The sequence below is a fragment of the Coffea eugenioides genome, chromosome 2 (genome assembly GCF_003713205.1).
Source record: "Coffea eugenioides isolate CCC68of chromosome 2, Ceug_1.0, whole genome shotgun sequence".
NCBI classification, from domain to species: Eukaryota; Viridiplantae; Streptophyta; class Magnoliopsida; order Gentianales; family Rubiaceae; genus Coffea; species Coffea eugenioides.
Window position 1 is genome coordinate 9,631,809 of NC_040036.1, and position 17,592 is coordinate 9,649,400.

Here is a 17,592-nt window from a genome sequence, read left to right on the forward strand (position 1 = left end):
TTGGCTTTAATTTGAATGTGGAAAAATATTAAAAACATCTATGATTGGTTAAGAAAAACATTTATAATTGGTTAGATCGGATAATGCTTAATCTGGTTGGTATTCAAAGAAAATAAATGTCTGATGAACCCACCCTGTGTATCTTATTAGATGGCTAAATAGGAGGAGGGTACACAATCTGCAAAATATATATCAGGTTTCACTCTGCCCACAACTTCGTGTAGTGAACATAGATAGATTTTTTTGGACAACTGGGAAACCAGAAATTAGGAAAGGTTATTATTCATGGCTCTATCTTCCTTCGATGTCTGTTAAACTGAAATCATTATCAGAACTCGGTATAATAGTAGTCTTCTGGAGAGATGAGCTTCTTGATAGGCCCCGTGCTGTAATATAAGACGGAACCTTAGGCCGAGGAAGCTCTGCAATTTCATCGTCATTAAGCATTGAAAGAACAGTAGAGACATTCGGCCTATCTTCTGGAGAGTCTTGCACACACAATAAACCAACGTGTACACATCTCAATATCTCCGTTTCAGTGGGTAGAACAAGCAATGCTGGATCAACAAGATTCTTTGGTTTATTTTCATTCCACAGCTTCCAGGCCTGAAAATGTTGTGAACACAGTGAAAGTATTGAATGTGGTGATATAAATAGAAGCGGAACTGGACTTCTTCAAGAGAAAATTCACAACCAACCCAATTAAACTTACACATTCTATTAAGTCACAGCCAACAAGCTGCCAATTTTTCTTTCCACTTACAATCTCCAGTAACAAGACTCCATAGCTGTAGATATCTGTCTTTTCAGAAAATTTTCCCCGCAGCAAATATTCTGGGGCCATATATCCACTGCATCACAGCATGTAAGGATAAAGAGGTGAAATTTATTTTCCAAGAAAAGCGTTTGAATCATCAGGATAATAGGAAAAGTGACGGGAGAAGGAATTAATAATGTCTGCTTACAGTGTCCATCTAATCGTACTGGTCACATACTCATCTAGGTCGCTTCCTAGAAATGCGCCTATGCTTAAATTTGATATTTTTGGATTCAGCCCATTATCTAAGAGGACGTGACTTGCATTCAGAACTCTATGAATAATCCCCTGTCCTGAATCCCTCCCATGAAGGTAAAGGAGGGCTCTGCCAATCCCTTGGATGATGATTGCACGTCTACTCCAATCAAGTACATCTTGTTCTTTTGAATCTGACAAAGAGTCACGGTGACTTATAGTGCCATACCTATTCAAACTAATTCTCTGAACTTAATAATAATTATGCGAATAAAGACAAAAAAAAAAAGAAGAACAAATAAATACGCTTTTTTGAAACGCACCAAATAAGTAGGCCTCCAGGCTTTTATTTGGCATGTACTCATAAACTAGCATTTTTTCTTCCTCTCTTTCAGCACAGCATCCGAGCAGTCTAACAATATTTGGATGTTGCAGTTTAGAAGCAACTGCAACTTCATTCTTAAACTCTCCAAATATATGACGGTTTGAAATCCTTCTCACTGCAATCTCCTGACCATTTGGTAGAATTCCCTGCAGTTACAGTTTAATATGATTAGTAATCAGTTTCCCGTACAAATAAACGCAGTTCCTGAGTAATTTGTATTACCTTGTAGACTCGGCCAAAACAAGCTTCGCCTATCATATTCCCTAAATGAAAATGATCTGTTGCATTAGCCAGTGCCTTGTAACTGTAAAGCGGCAGCGCTTCAGCTAGTGATGTAACAAGCGGCAGCGCTTCAGCTAGTGATGACATTTCACCCTTTTGCTTTTTCCCTGATTTGATTATGAACGAAATCTATGTGAGTTAAAGTTCTATTAAGAATGCCCTCCTTTAATAGTGAGTGCCATCGTCTCAAAATTACAGGATGAGTGACTTAGGAGCAATTGACTTATTTAACATCGTTGTTCACCTTTTTTCTCCATCCTTATTACATTAATATCATTAAAAGCATAAAAATGATACTACCAGTTCTACAAGAATGCAAAAGTTAAGTGCATGATTTGCATAACCTTTTATAGTTAAAAGTACTAACGAAATAACAAATGTCAAACCGTAACATTTAACAATGCAAAATTCAACAGATCACATCATATAAACACACGTGCTGAACACTTCAGCAGAAAATTATGCTGCAAATCTGAACGGAATTTTAAGACTTCTAACCATAATAAGAATGCTGAGCTGTGTTCGGCTTGCCAAATTTCTAATCAAGTACATTGAATGGATATCGGTCGAAATCATGGTTTATGTGCAAGAATCAAGAATGCAGGCTGGATATCAGTCAAAATCATGGTTTATGTGTAAGAATGTAGTTAGTTGCATCAAACTCATATTATGCGTGACTTATTAATCAAAAAGAATGCAGATGTGGATGCTGAATAGTTATGGAGTTTTAGCACTTGTCTATGATAGTAAGACCGTGAAATGAGGAAGCTAGGACTAGATTGTTCATCAAATTAAGGTGTGAGGACCAGAATTATGTTGCAATACCAAACCTTCCCTGTTCATAGGCTTACCTCTATTAAGCACTGCTTTCCATGGCCAGCCCCGTAACAATTTTCGGCCTGGAGCATAGACGTGTCCTCTAATAGGTGAGCCAAGAAATTCAGCTGATGTACTTGTGATTCCTTCGGTCGATGGAGATTGGGCACTCCCCTCAAGCACTTGCAGTGACTCAAGAGTTCCTTCCTGGAAAGGCTGGCCAGCTACCCTGGCACTTGACGCAGAAATCATAGTGCTCTCCTGCTGCTGCAACGCCTGCTCGAGACTCGCCACCACTTGAGCCATTGTAGGTCTTTTCTTGGGCTGGTGGTGCAAGCAGTTTTCAATAGATTTCACAAATTCTTTTAAACTGTTTGATGAGAACTTCCCCTGTAGACTAGGATCAACAATTCTATCCACGTTTTCTTCTGCAATACATTCACGGAAATATGATACAAGATTGTGCTGCTCTTCTGGAGCTCCATTGTCCACTGCAGGCCTCCCTGCCAAAACTACCAACAAGACAACCGCAAAGGCATATACGTCACTCTTTCTCGTCAATCTATGAGTTGCAATATAGTCTGGATCACAAAAACCACGAGTGCCTTTAACTTTTGTGCTAACATAGCTCTTCGATTGGGTTAACCTTTCAAGTTTGGACAGTCCGAAATCGGAAATCTTTGCCACAAAATTCTCGTCCAACAGAATGTTTGAATCCTTCACATCGCGGTGTATGACTCCATATTCAGTGCCATTGTGGAGGTATTCCAGCCCACGAGCAGCACCAATGCAGATTCTAAGCCTTTGCTCCCAACCAAGAGGAGCAATATCATTTCCCTTTCTGCTCATTTTGTAGAGATTATCAGCAAGTGTGCCACGAGGGATATACTCATAAACTAGGATCATCTCCTGGCTCTCATTGCAATAGCCGATCAAAGAGACAAGATGTATGTGCCGGAGCTTCGAAAGTGTTTCAATTTCAGTCCAAAACTCGTGAGCTCCTTGTCGGGAGCTCCAGTGCAATCTTTTCAAGGCCACAATTTCTTGAATGGCAGGGATGTAAGCTTTATACACTTTGCCAAATCCCCCCCTTCCAATAACAAATGCATCGCTAAAGTTTTGTGTTGCCGAAACTATCTCAGCGAGTGAGAAGCAACGACAAGCCCGCTCAGTTGTGGCTGCCACTGTGTCATTTTCCAGGCAAAATTTTGCTTCCCAAATTCTTCTCAGGTAGTACACTAGGACATTGACTAAAATAACCAGGAGTGTCATACCAGTCATGACAACATTGCTATGGCCAAAAGATAAAAACACGTTTCTAATCTTCACGCCTGAAGGGGTAGAAACTGTCATTGGAGTCGTAGGATTTGAAATTGCTAGACTGTTGTCGAGGTTGCTCAACTTGAAGATCTCTAGTCCATTAAGGAGTCCAAAAACCAATTCATTAGCTGATTGTAGGGCAATCAAGAGATCACAACTGCTACCACCTTGGTCACCTTTCATTTTGACCATGTAATCCCTGTATACTGGAACCCCATGGCCGCCACTCCATCTAATCACAGCAGCCCTTGTCTCTGCTATCTGATTATTTATAAGGAGACTGAATTCCCTTAACTCACGCTGTGCCATTTCATCATCAAGATCACAGAAGTGAAGCCTTATTAAGTATCCAAAGCCCAATTCTACGGGTATTTTCCATGTAAAGTTATATATCTGGTCTACTTTCAAGTTTCCTGCTGCTTTCCAAGAGGTCTGGTAAAGTTTTGCTGGGGCAACAAATGCTGGCATGTTTGTAGTATATTTAATCCTAAGTGCTGGATGATGGACTGGATGAGCTCCGGATTCTACCAGGTACTTAGTGTCCTCATTCCATCTTCGAAACATTCCAAAATCTTCTGCCGATGACACAGAGCTCCCTCCAATGTTCAACCTCTGTATGACTTCAAGCGCAGTGCTATTGTCAATACTAAAGTATCGATTTTTCTGACCAACTATAGGGGCTCCTGAGTCACGATCAGAGGTGTAATAAAGTCCAGCTGGCATTGAAATGATCTCAATGCCATTTACAAAAGCATGTGTACTTTTTGACTTGCTATTCAGATTCAGAGAAGGAGAAAAAGTTATGTTCAATTTTGTATTTTCTTCTACATTCAGACAGAACTCCTTAATAAGGTACTTGACACCTGAAGTTTCAGCAGTAATTGAGGCACTGAAATCCCTGAGGAGGGTAAAAGGGCCAGCTTTGACAGTGAAAGAATCTATAGAATTTTCAAAACCGCGATATGAGGCAGGGTAAAGATGTAGGCGAATGAATTTCTGACCTGGACTGACTTCAAATGAATAGCCGAATTCAGTTGCAGAGACTCTTGAAGTCTTGTACGGAACAGGGTCAATTGGGAATGGTTTTTCAGCTGCAGTTGAGATTCTTGATTTGCCAGACAGGAACTTTAAGGGGGCATCTCCAATCCATTCACGGCCATCAAGTGCGGTTGAGTTGCCATTAAAGCCACAGTTAATAGCAGCATCACTTATGTAATGTACAGCAGCAGCTGGAGGATTAGCACTCCTCATGAAAGCTATAAAATGGTGATGACAGAGCAAGAAGACGAACGACGTAAACAAACTAGCAACCAAAACTAGTTTAAAATGCATAGCTTCTCGTGGTTGATCAATGGCTCTCCTTTTACTATTTTTGGTATCTGTCCATATGATGATTTCGCTTAGAGTAAAGACTAAAGAGGAAATCTTGCTGCTGTGGTGGCTTTTCCAATTTCTTCTTGGCTGACTATTTTACAGCAGTCAAGACTTCATTGGGAAAATTTAGCACAATTGGCCAGTCGCAGGATCCATTAATGCTTGCATAGACTCAGTTGACCTTCAACATCATAAACACAAAAATATTACTAGAAAGGAAAAGTGAGACAAAATGTAATAATAGACATTACAGAAGGAAGATATTGAATTCTGAACAATGTTAGTCAATGTGAATCAAGGTAAAACATATTTGGTATAACTATTGGAAATTTCCTTGGTGTGTGTGTGTGTGTGTTCCTTGTATTCTACAGGTCATTTGAAAGTTAAATGGCGAGCCTCAACCCATTAAAATATAGGAGTTTAGACTATAGATCACCACTTTTAAATTATTGACAGAGGTTTAAATTGATAGGGATTGAGGACACATATGTGCAGTTTGGATAGAAGAAGTGTAGAAATATTAGAGTAGACCATAATACAGATTTGGAAGTTTCAAAGAAAAGATGGAGAAATGGTTAAACAAATAGAAAGTCTGACTTTCAAGTTCAAGAAAGAATTCCCACATGAATTAGAGGGTTGTATAACGACATTTGTCAATTTTGAATACAAAAATTACAAAACATAGTCTATAATCTAGTTAGATATTAGTAATTTTTTTTTTGAAAATTATCTTTTATCTCAGTGATTTAGTACTTTACTACATAATCCCTTATGATTTAAAAATTTATATATAACTTTCTCATAGTTTAAGTTAAAATGTCACCCTTTAACTTTTCCATTAAAACTAATCGCCAATAATAAAAATTCAAAGTTAAACTATTAAATTAATAAATTTACCCTTTCACTATTTTGTTTCTTTTTTCCTTTTCTTTCTCTCTTTTTTTTTTGGAAAAGAAAAGATGATTTTGAAAACTTATATTTTGACCTACAAATCTTAATTTTCTCCAAATACAAAAGAGATGAAAGGAAAATAATACAGCAATTTAGGAAAGGCTATTAGTAGGAAATCAAGAAGGAAATTATAAACTTGAGTTGCAGACGCATTAGCAATTCTCTTGTCAGTTTCAATTACTTTTTGTCAGTTTCAATTACTCAATTAGAATTCTCTTGTTTAACGCTTTAGCAATGGTAATTTTAGTTTACTTACATTAAAATAGGAAAGGGACAACGCCAGCCACAGTTTCAGTGCTGTTTTTTTTGTTATCTAACCAAATGATATAGGCTGGGAGGAGGAGGAACTGAGAGCAGAATAGCCAGATGATGAAATCAGTTGACGGGCTCGCCTCCTTCTTGCCTCCGCTAACACTAACCCCAGCCTCCACTCTCTCCTCCTCCAAACCATCTTGTATTACGCTCTTTTCTTCTACTACTGTTCTTCCCTTTAATTTCCGCAACTACTTTCCCCTAAAATCCAACAGCCCACAATTTAATCTCCGCAAGAATTTCTTGCTTTTGGTCCGGGCGTCAGATGACAACAAAAGTAATAACGGGGAAGACAGTAGCAATCCATTGAGCAAGGAAAGGCTCAAAGATAATAATACTAACAGCAACGGAATCGATGGTGATAATGGCGGTGAGAATGGGAAGAACGGGAATGGGAACGGACGGGGGCCGGGATTGAATCTGAAATGGGTTGATCTGCTGTTGAACCCAGACCCGGATAACGTGGCGGCGGTTGGATTAACTGGGGTGTTAGCCTGGGCAAGCGTGCAGGTGCTGTGGCAGCTGTTTGTGATTTCAATAGCAATCTTGCTGGCAGCTCTCAAGTACTCCTTCATTGCTGCCCTCCTCATCTTCATCCTCATTACCCTCCTTTAGTACTATTAGTGTACCCTTCTTCTCCTCCAGAAGTTTTCATTTCTCGCTTCAGCTTTTGTACTTCTTTTTGTGGATATAATAGATTGTTGATTAACGTATTTTGCAGATGTAATGTTGAAAAACTACCTTTTCTGTTCCCCTGTTCTTACTTAGACCAATGCGTATGTAAAAGATCTGAATGAACATGCAAATGAATTGCCAATCCTGTAGTGGATTAAGATGTGTTGTACACTTGTACTAGTTGTATAAAGTAGGGTAATCAACCATATACAGATACACTGCTACTAATTCTTTTGCAGTTTCGATCACTATATCAAGTTCAGTTAACCTTAATAAATGTAGAATAGAACTATTGATAATGTATCAGAAAAGACATGAATATGAAACCACCGAGGCAAACAGAAAAATACTGCAGATGCAAAAAGAGATTTTGCATTTGCATAACAGGAGAACTCAAACTATAACACTGGTCCTATAGAGGGTCATGCTACTCCAAGTTACATACCAAAAAGACAGTATGCAACTTAGTTCACATCAAAAGGGATATCTCTATATGAAGTTCATTCTCTAAAGGTCAGTGATGCATTATCTTCCCCATGCCCTCTCCTTCCGAAAGTACCATAGCAGTTTGCTCTTGAAATGCCAGATAATGCACCCTTACAACGACCAAGGCAGGAAATAATCATGAAGCTCTCGTCACTTCCACAGAATTGTAAAGAAAATGAGGAATCCCAAGTCAGTTCTTGAATCTGGTTTACCTTGAAGGACTAGTTAGATAGAAGCTTCAAAGTGCTATCTTAACTACAAATTAGCAGCAACCTTTCGTAATTTCCTTGAGAATCACCATTGATTCTTGAACCTTGCTGTCCTCAGTGACTAAATACAAATCATATAGCTACCCAAACCCTTTAGATTTTCCTGACAGAATTCATATAAGATCCCTGGATACTCGCTTCTAGCTTCTGGTGGAAAGAGTTCTCAAAATCACCAGAAGCTGTCCTAATTTTCGACAATCGCAAGGCAGCAAGAACCATATTCTCCCCATTTCCAACGTCAATTTCATATAACTCCTCAAAAACCTCCTGAAACTCAGTAACAACCCTCTCATAGAATGACTTGCTGGCAGGAATCACATTAATAATGAGAACACCACGCTGACAGATAATTTCTTTAGCGACCAAAAGAACAGACTTTCTGACAAAATTCAAAGGCGGTGCGCTAGTGCCCATTCTAGCATCACTTGAATCCAAATCAACCATAACCACAGCAAACTTGCTATCAACATCACCTTGTCCTTTCAATGCAAGCCTCTGCATCAATTCCATTCCATCACCAACGCATAAATGAACCGATTCACTATGTCTCAACCCAAAATACCTCTTCGCGACGCTTAAAACAACCTCATCTTCCTCCACACCCACAACTTCAAAACCTAATTGATCACTCAAAAATCTGAGCAAGGCCCCTCCTCCAACCCCCAAACACAGGGCTCTAGGCCTAATCCCGCATCGGATTTGCTCATCCAAATACGAACTAATCACCGCCAGACCTGCCACCATTGGATTCAGATAAGGTTGGACCAATGCTCCATCATCCACCGTAAACTCTACCCCCTCCAATTCATCACCCACGACACCCAATTCACTGATCGGATGAATCCTGACCTGGGTTTGAATTAAATTCGGCATCCTCTTAAACCTCAACCTTCTCCTAAACTCCCTACCCTTGTCATTTTTGTTACTTTCCGATTCCAGCACAACATTTTCTATTAGCATTTCACCAACAAAAGGCCCAACACAAATTTCTAACACTAGACTACTTATCACCTCATCTTCGTAACTCAAGAAGGGTATTTCTGGAAAGCCATTGCTCCGGTCAAAGGCCGATTTGGGTGTCAAAGCCAGTAGCAGTGGCAATAGATTTTCTTCAATTGTTGTTGTTGTTGATGGGTTTTCGGTGGTTGTGGACAAGGGTGGAGCTTTATAGGAGGTGGGGTGGGAGGGATTATTAATATCATTGTTGGAGATTAAAATGAGGCGGGAAAGATAGGGAAAGGAGAGGAGAAGCTGGAGGTGGCCGGTTTCGGTAGAGAACGTCCAGTCTTGTTCGCGTCTGGGTGGGGCTAACATGGCCGCAACTCGAGGGGTAGTGCTTATGGGGGAGGGGGAGTCGAGGACGGCGATGCGGAGGAGAGAGGTGTGGAGAAGATGGCTGCAATGGGGAAGAGCGGGAAGGAAGAGTGGGTTGGGAAAAGTGAAGGTGATGTATCGAGAAGGGACTATGGTTTGGAAGGTGGTTGGGTCCAGCACAGACATTTTTGATGCAGAGAAATTTCCCAGACTTTAATCAGGCCGTCTTTGGGAGAATCTGGGTCCGTTCGCGAGAAAGAGAGAGAGAGAGAGAGAGAGAGAGAGAGAAGGCGGACTTCCTTTTTGCAGTTGGACCAATTTTCACTCCAACAACAGTGGATGAATTGTCATGTAGATGTTTTCATATTCAGCAACAAGCAGATTCTTGTTTCTCGTTTTTCAGTATCAGATGTGAAAAATTTGACAAGCCATGGTAATTCGTTGGCGTCCCTAACTCAGGCTAGACCCGGTAATAATTTTGACAAACCGAAATTAGAAATTTTTGCAGTGTTTAGCGTTTGATCTCTAGCCGGGACATATACTGAAGTAATATCTACGCCGTGTTTGCCTACACCAGTGCAAACATGAAGCCTGTGCTTATGTTTATTTGCGGAAATGATTTCACAATCCAAGATTTGTCACATAAACTGATGTTATGTAACTGTTGTAGAAGTTATCATTCGAAGAAAGCCAAGTAACTAAAACATTGGACAGGAAATTATTAGAGATATTTTTTTGGAAAATACTACAGCCAAAAAAGGGGCTCTACTATTAACGGGCGAGGTAACCCCCAAAACTGGAGGCTGGCAAATTCGGGGGTGACCGATCTTAGGGTGGCGTTTTATGTACCGCGAATGACACACTTCAATTATTGCCGATGATCCGTCCAAACAAATAAGTATGACAAAGGCAACCCTACGCATGCTACTCGTGGTCAGAATAGAGCCTGGATCCTAAAAATAATAATAACAGAGTGTATTTGGATAGCTCAAATTTGTTAAATAATATTTTAAACAACACTCTATCCAAATAAGTAAATAATCATATGAAATAAAGCACTTCAATAAGATCGCATACCTAGAGCATTGAATTTCATTCACCTTTTTTCTTTTTTTAGATGAAAATAAGTTTTGAATCATTAATAAATTCATATATTCTATTTTAGAATCGAATAATTTTATATTTCAATTTAGGGTTCATCAACCCTTTTTTTTTTTTTCGAACAAGGGGGATATCACATCAAATGACGAGAAGACATTGGAACTTCAATTTAGACGAGATGATGGAGGCTGAGGTTCATTTTGGTCATGGTACTAAGAAATGAAATCCTTAAATGATATATGTGAGATAAAAATATATTGATGATACAAGCAAATCAATGTATGTGAATAAGATGTAAATAATGTCAATAGAGATGAATCTATGCCAAAATCGTGGTGCTCAAATTCAGCAACCAAAATCACCATAGGGGTAATCACTTGTAGCAACGAAATTAGAACTACAAAATTCTGACTTCAGTCCCTTCAGCATGAAACATAAATTTGTCAAGACACTCTTGTTGAAAACAAAAAATACTTATTTTAATAGAGACACATAAAACTCCACATCCGTATTTTGCGACTTGGGCCATCCTATGCCAGAAGTCATCTTCCGCCCATCAGCATAAGCATCTACCATGCCAAAATTCAGCAGCCAACCTACCTCAAAGCTCAAACTTAGGCTTCATTTTCGATCAAAAGAATGAAATATACTTGCAAAGGCACACCTCATTCTCCACAAAGCCCTACTCTACGTCAAATCTAATCTTCTTTGGAGCTGACTGGTTGCCACCAACCTTCAATGAACAGAAAATCAAAGCAAATTATACAGTCGAGAAATTTGGCAATACAAGACATCAGCTTTGTTCAGGTTTGGGTACAAGACTCAAGCCGCTTGATGCCATCAAAATTTCATATTTGCAAAAGTGCCCGAAAAGCCACAAGGATAACAATCCTTCACCATATAGAATTTCTACAAAAGGCTCATTCTTAACAATTTTCATAACTTCTACTTTTGGTAAAGCATTAAACATGATCCGCAGCAGTATACTAGATAACAAATGGAGGTATATTCTTACAATTTCTGGGCACTCGTAATCAATACCAGCTGCTTCAATCCTCTTCCGCCTTCTCTGGTCCCGTTTCATTATACCTTCAACCAACTTCCTGTGCTCTGCCAACGTTCTTTCCTGAGTAAACATAATAGAGCTGTGGGGTTATCCTTAAAAAATGAAACCAAAATACAAATTAATGCAGAATTGCAATCTCATTTTACCCATTTATCAAATATTTCAAAAATATTCCTAATAACTGTATGCCCACACATGCTTTACCTTGTCATGGCGCTTCCGCTCAACTCTAACCCAATCCAAGGGCTTGTACCAGCGGTTGACACCTTTCCACCTAGAAATCAGAAAATGATTATTGTCCATTAGGGAATCATAGTTCCCAGTTAAAGCACATCCCCATTCCTAAATGGTCTTTGGATATACAGGTGCTCAAGGACCTCAGAACCATGAATGTTCCACAAAATACAATCATAATTTCATCAAATTTGAAACTTGTTTAAAGGTCATTAAAGACAAGCTAAAAAGTACATGGCATTACTTTCACATAAAAGAAAAGAAATAGAAAAAACAAAAATCTCTGTCACTCATCCAGAAAAGAAATGGCATGAATTACAGGTAACAGACAAAAAGCCCTCATACTCACTTCTCCCTGGTGTGTTTCAGATTTTTTTTTTTGGGGGGTTAAAACTAATCTGCAGATGATATTCATCCTCAAACCAAACATCTAAATCTCTTCCTGCAGGAATCAGTCTAACCACAGATTTAACCGTATTAAATTTCCCCCAAAGCAAGAGTAGTGCATTTACACTGGATTAAAATCCAAAAGCAACATGAACCTGAAAGTTCTGGCTCATGTCATACATAAGGAGTGATGAGGCAGGACCCCCTAGCAAGGTTACAAAGAAAGAAAAGAGGAGAATAAACAATAAAACTTAGAAAAGAACACAAATTTTGACTTTTCAAAGCATCATGGAGCTCATTATCTATAGGTCTCAAAAGATGCTGCAACTCAATTCTTTACTTTAAACTGAATGCATAAATTGCAAAAACTGAGGATATCTAAACTTACAGTATAGAGCAAAAACTATAACTCACAATAACACTCCTACCAATGTTTATTCAACTCACAATTAGAACGTGTCCTAGACATCACCCACCGTCAACCAAAGCAAACATGTAGTCCAGTTGACACCTCATTTATGTCCTCAAAACATTTTTGCCAGAATAACACCCCCCCCCAAAAAAAAAGCGCAGGGATCTTCTTGTCGTTTGACAGCACCAAGTCCTATGATATTTGAGCCATAATAACCACCAGATTAGTCATTCTAGGGTGAAATCATAACAGATAAATGATCTCCAAAACTATATATTTGCGGTATTTACTGAGGCACACGTGTGAAAACATAACTGTTTTTGAAGCAACACACCCATATTGCCCCACTTCTTCCTCCAATTAACTCTTGCTTTCTAAAGTTTATCACTCATCTAGTACGGGCTTCTACCATCCGATGCAAATCACGGGTTCTGTCAAATAAGCTTCAGATAACATCTACTCATGTTTATTCATATGTTCCCTCACATCTCGAAAGCAATTATAATAATAGGAGAACATGGTTTCCCTCAATTCATCCCCTCAAAGGGGGAAAACAAGATTCTCTAACAGATACTCCACTACAATCAAAGGTTTACATAACTACGAACAAAATATGTTACATAAGTATATGAAGGTAGAAGAAAGAAAATAGGTAGCTTACAGCCGTGGATGGACGCGTTCTGGAGGAATGAGATGAACTTGTAGCAAGTGCTCAAATAAAAGATAGTTATGCATACAGTCAGCCACAACTTTTGCAACCTGCTTATGTGAAAATTCACCCAAAATGAAAACATATTAGAAGAAAATCCTAATTCAATTAACATTTTACTGGTCATATAAAAAGAGTAGGACCTCTGGAGACTCGAACTCTATGAACCCAAAATGTTTTGATTTTCCTGTCTGTCAAGCAGAACGAGAAAGGCTCAGATCAGCAAAATCATATCAAAAGAAAAAAAAATTATGATTTCAAATTCATTGTGTAGAAATAAACATGCTTAGAGCTACAATTGCTTTTTTCAAGACTTTACAAGGTAGCATCAAGTTTGTAAACCTTTCTAGGTAAACATGTAGACTTCATTATCACAGGTAATGAAGATTGTATTTTGCCCTATCATCAAGCAGAATAGGATGCATGAGTTGTGAATGCATATCAATGCTCAAACCACAAAATCTAGATAGCTTTATTCAAACAACCATGTCAATAACTGCATATATGATCCTTATGGGACTTGTTGAAAATTTTGACAACTACTTATCCCCAGACAGATCAAATTCCCGAAGAGAACCCAAAAACAGTACCCAGCAGAGAGAAAGAGGAGGAAAGGGGGAGAGAGCTGTGGGTGCCGCAGGCAAATTTGACATGCTTTTTCTTGTCTCTAATAAGTTACCACTCTACTTTAACCACAGTTAATAATTAGTGCTGTCATTTGCCATTGATTGCTCATATTTCAAGCTTAGGCAGCATTACAACTATTAATAGCTCTTGGAACTACACAAGTTTACTCTAATTTACCTAGTCTAAGATTTTCATAGCAACATTGAGATGCTTAAATTTGTTTTCCACTATGAATAGCATTTTCTTGCACAAGTTCAGCTATCAGCTTTTGAAAATCAAGCTTCAGATCAACATCCAATATCACTGAAAAAAATAAAAGAAAATGACAAAAACTAAATAATTTAGAAGCCTAACCTTCTTGTTTCGAGCAATTCTCAACCTCTTTATTGCACCAAATTGCTTGAAAAAACCTGCAGATCATCAGTAACATCCCCACACAAAAATAAATTAATCCCTTCATACTTTAGCAATATTTTGTACATATGCAAAGCATATACAGTTCAAACTAGGAAACCAATGTGTAGAAGAGCAACATAGATTACATACCTTCCATTTCATTCTCATAGAAACCATGTGGAATTCTCCCAATATACAAGACTGTAGCTTTATTTTCCCTTACTTCACCTTGCGGAATCCTCCGCCCTGGGCCACCTTCCAATGGCTATTTTCCAAACAAATACAATCATACATATGCACAAGCAAACAAGCAACACATATTTACATAACTACATATTCCATAAAAACAGAGTTGAAGTAAAGTTTTATACCAAAAAATCAGGAGCTTCATCATTGGAGAGCGAAGAAGCAGCAGCTAATTGAGCTGAACCCTTCTTCAGCTTCTTCACCATAGCTTTCTTCTTTGCTGCCTTTGCCCCCATCTCACTGTTAATATACCAATGAACCAAGTTAATCAACGCCGCAAACAACAGTAGAACCCTATCCCTCTACAACTAATATCTATTTATAGGCAAAAGAGTAATTGAAGTAGAATCAAATATTACTATAATAGTACCGGAAAGAGAGAACTAAAAATTCAAAAATTTTACCGCGTGGAGATTGGCAAATACCTTCACTTCTGCTCACGGAGGAAGAGATTGGCGTGGTGGTAGGAGGCGGTGGTGGTGGTGGTTGATGTCTGAACAGACGCGGCGGCAGAGGCTAGGGCTTAGGTTGCAGGGTTTAGATTCGAATGGGAGTACAAACTATAAAGGTTAATAGCCCAGAAGACCTCTCAGGAGCCCCGGGCCTGGCTCAGGAGCCCCACTTTCAGGTGTTTCCATCTCTTTCCCCATATGTTCTGCAAAAATTCAAATTAGCCCTTTATTTTTTGTTTATTTTATGATTGTGTTGTGATGTATGTTTTGGCTCCGTTTGAATTAACTATTTTTATGTCTATTTTTTAAATATTTTTCTATACTAGTGCATATGAAAAATTTTTATTATAATATTTTTTAAAGAATTTTTGAAATATATTTTGAGATAACTTTTAAAATTAAAATATTTTTAGAGTACTTTTTTAAAAATTAATACTACCACCCCTCATTCCTCCTTCTTACTCCTCGTTCACTTGCCTCCTCCCCTTCCCCTCCTCTCCCCCCCCCCTCAATATGGTAGTAGCCTCAAATCGCGACCAAAAAAGTCTCGACCAGAGAGTGCGACAAAGACCTTCGATCTAGTCTGACCAAATCGAAGAAGGAGGAGAGGAGCGGCCAAGACGGTGGGAGGGAAGGGGAGAGAGGAAAGAAGAGAGGAGGAAAGCTGAAGGCAAAGAGAAGAGGAAGAGAGGAGTAAGAGGACGGGACGAGAAGAAAAGAGGAGGGAAGGGTGGTGAGAGTGGTGGGTCGGGGGTTGGGTAGGTGGCGGGTTGGTTGGTGGTGCGTGCTAGGTGGAAAATATTGTAAGTTTTGATTTTTTTTAAAAAAAAATTTTTGGTATATTTATGAATTATTTTTGATATATTGTATGAATGAAATGTTTTTTAAGTTATTTTTGTTTGTGTATTAGGGAAGGGAAGGAGAAAAAATGAGGAAAGGGGCGGTGACTATAGTAGGTAGGGGTGGTGGTGGTGGTGGTGGTGAGTGGTGGCGGTGATAGCTGGAAAATGTTATAGAATTTATTTTTTTAAAATTTTTGTGTGTATATTTGTGAGTTGTTTTTTATATATTATATGAATTAGATTTTTTAAAGTTATTTTTATTTATGTATTACTGTAACATTGTATTTGAAAATTTTATTTTTGAAAAATAGTCCAATCCAAATAGAGAGAAAATAAAAAAATAGTTTGAAATTCAGAATCGTATTATAATATAATAAGTAAAAAAATTTAAATAATAGTTTATTCAAACACCCTTATATATGTAATCGCAATGAATAGGTTTGGTTATTAGTCAATGAAATTAGTCATTTCTGGATATATTATCAAGCAAAAAGCTCTACAATCTTTCTGTTTTTCCCTTCTAGCAAATTTTGGAATTTTTGCTTAAGATGATAACGTGTTCAAGTTTAAAGATACGTGTTACTGTATTTATTGTAGTTTCCATCTTCATGACAAGTTGCAAGGAAAGCCTACTAGTTTTTGATATGGCTATGGTGGCTAAAAAATTTAGAAGAAGCCTAGTTTTTTATTTTCTCATTTAAACAAATAATTACGAATTATCCTCATAACTTACTATTACGTGTTAACCATCTGCTATTCTTTTGATCATCCACAGTGACTTGCACACTTCTAACACATTCATGCAGCATAAGCACACGTCTTGCTTCAATTATATACTGATGATTTCCTATGCTTAGGACAACAAAATTTGGTGAACATATTACATATTTATGGAGTAATACAAAATATCTTCACCTCATTGCATTACCATATATTTTTGGCAATCGCATGGATAAAAATTGAGGAAAAACGTTTGTATCTCATATGAGTTGAGCAGGTGTTTCTGTCGAGGTCAAGCCAGAGTATATTAATCTTTGATTTCTTATTTGGTGATCTCAACGCAGCAAATACTGCACTATACATATTTACCTATGCCCTTTGCCTGTAATTTGATTCCGCATTTCAGGTACTTTTTAATTAAACAAAAATCAGGTATATTTAATCTTTGGTTTCTTAACTCAGGTACCTTTTTTCATATACACTACTACAGTAAGATTTTTCACAAATATCCTAAAAAATAACTAATCCAAATGGAGCCTATGTTTCTTGAATGTACTTTTTCTTTATTATTTATAGTTACTGTGCTCTATTAGTTTCGTTGACATCAAATCCTTGATTCATTTCAATCCGAATATGTAGCTCTTTGGGGAGAAAAAAAAAACTACAATTTTTCCCTGTGCTTTAGTTGTCCATAATAATGCTAAATAGAGGGCTGCACAGTACCAATTTTTATCCACTGATTTTAGAGGAAATGCTATCCAGTTACTCCTCGTAGTCAGTAGCACGGAAAGCCCAGCCAATGCATGGAAAAATCAAAGGAGCCGATTAGTAGCTGCTGATAGAAATCATATATAACCAACTTTCTTAGATTTGACTCAAAGATGATCTAACAAAAATCAAAATCAAGGTTGATTGGCTCGCAAATAAACAATCATCAAGAGGAAAATCATGGAGACAAATTGGTCTGTGGTTTGTGTTGCTTAGTTTGTAGTTGTTAGTGGATGATCTTTCAATTCTTGATTGTGGAACAGCACAAAGCACTAGTAATTAGTTCCAACACCATCACTCTTGATGAAAGCAGTACTAAGTACTTGTACAGAAACTGACTTGATCATATGATTCATGTCCTATCAAACATCTCAACATTTACTTGAATCCACAGTGATTCCGATATAGCTGTTTGGGGATCTAATCGGAAAATGGG

General features: G+C 38.1%; 4 protein-coding genes across 5 annotated transcripts; 1 reads left to right on the forward strand and 3 right to left on the reverse strand.

The window, feature by feature from the left end:
• Positions 1-66: 66 nt before the first annotated feature.
• Positions 67-5,195, reverse strand: LOC113754063 (receptor-like protein kinase FERONIA). The gene is made up of 6 exons (XM_027298388.1): positions 2,531-5,195; positions 1,620-1,786; positions 1,336-1,543; positions 966-1,206; positions 713-851; positions 67-606 (listed from the first exon to the last, which is right to left on the reverse strand). Exons 1-6 carry the CDS (start codon positions 5,145-5,147, stop codon positions 292-294), a joined length of 3,687 nt encoding a protein of 1,228 aa, XP_027154189.1. The 5' UTR covers positions 5,148-5,195; the 3' UTR covers positions 67-291.
• Positions 5,196-6,446: 1,251 nt separating this feature from the next.
• On the forward strand, positions 6,447-7,219 carry LOC113762715. The gene has a single exon (XM_027306277.1). The coding sequence runs from the start codon at positions 6,507-6,509 to the stop codon at positions 7,065-7,067; it is 561 nt and encodes a 186-aa protein (XP_027162078.1). The 5' UTR covers positions 6,447-6,506; the 3' UTR covers positions 7,068-7,219.
• A 164-nt stretch (positions 7,220-7,383) lies between these two features.
• Positions 7,384-9,684, reverse strand: LOC113762713 (methyltransferase-like protein 13). The gene has a single exon (XM_027306276.1). The coding sequence runs from the start codon at positions 9,380-9,382 to the stop codon at positions 7,976-7,978; it is 1,407 nt and encodes a 468-aa protein (XP_027162077.1). The 5' UTR covers positions 9,383-9,684; the 3' UTR covers positions 7,384-7,975.
• An 893-nt stretch (positions 9,685-10,577) lies between these two features.
• LOC113761529 (uncharacterized RNA-binding protein C1827.05c) lies at positions 10,578-14,918 on the reverse strand. Of its 2 annotated transcripts, none has more exons than XM_027304553.1 (9): positions 14,800-14,918; positions 14,500-14,614; positions 14,279-14,393; positions 14,087-14,142; positions 13,249-13,296; positions 13,058-13,155; positions 11,568-11,637; positions 11,313-11,423; positions 10,578-11,030 (listed from the first exon to the last, which is right to left on the reverse strand). In XM_027304553.1, the coding sequence occupies exons 2-9, from the start codon at positions 14,608-14,610 to the stop codon at positions 10,980-10,982; spliced, it is 660 nt and encodes a 219-aa protein (XP_027160354.1). In that variant the 5' UTR covers positions 14,611-14,614; positions 14,800-14,918; the 3' UTR covers positions 10,578-10,979. The 2 variants fall into 2 exon arrangements, with proteins under 2 accessions (XP_027160354.1, XP_027160355.1); XM_027304554.1 differs by having other exon boundaries at positions 14,779-14,918.
• Between the last annotated feature and the right edge of the window lie 2,674 nt (positions 14,919-17,592).

What these genes read in the sequence shown, in the direction of transcription:
- LOC113754063 (XM_027298388.1), bottom strand. Translation starts at nt 5,147, where the DNA reads ATGCATTTTAAACTAGTTTTGGTTGCTAGTTTGTTTACGTCGTTCGTC. An exon ending in GTTTTGGCCGAGTCTACAAG is followed by an intron (nt 1,544 to 1,619) that starts GTAATACAAATT and finishes CTGTAACTGCAG; the next exon opens with GGAATTCTACCAAATGGTCA. An exon ending in AGTACGATTAGATGGACACT is followed by an intron (nt 852 to 965) that starts GTAAGCAGACAT and finishes GCTGTGATGCAG; the next exon opens with TGGATATATGGCCCCAGAAT.
- LOC113762715 (XM_027306277.1), top strand. Translation starts at nt 6,507, where the DNA reads ATGATGAAATCAGTTGACGGGCTCGCCTCCTTCTTGCCTCCGCTAACA.
- LOC113762713 (XM_027306276.1), bottom strand. Translation starts at nt 9,382, where the DNA reads ATGTCTGTGCTGGACCCAACCACCTTCCAAACCATAGTCCCTTCTCGA.
- LOC113761529 (XM_027304553.1), bottom strand. Translation starts at nt 14,610, where the DNA reads ATGGGGGCAAAGGCAGCAAAGAAGAAAGCTATGGTGAAGAAGCTGAAG. An exon ending in TAGAGTTCGAGTCTCCAGAG is followed by an intron (nt 13,156 to 13,248) that starts GTCCTACTCTTT and finishes TCACATAAGCAG; the next exon opens with GTTGCAAAAGTTGTGGCTGA. An exon ending in AGCGGAAGCGCCATGACAAG is followed by an intron (nt 11,424 to 11,567) that starts GTAAAGCATGTG and finishes ATGTTTACTCAG; the next exon opens with GAAAGAACGTTGGCAGAGCA.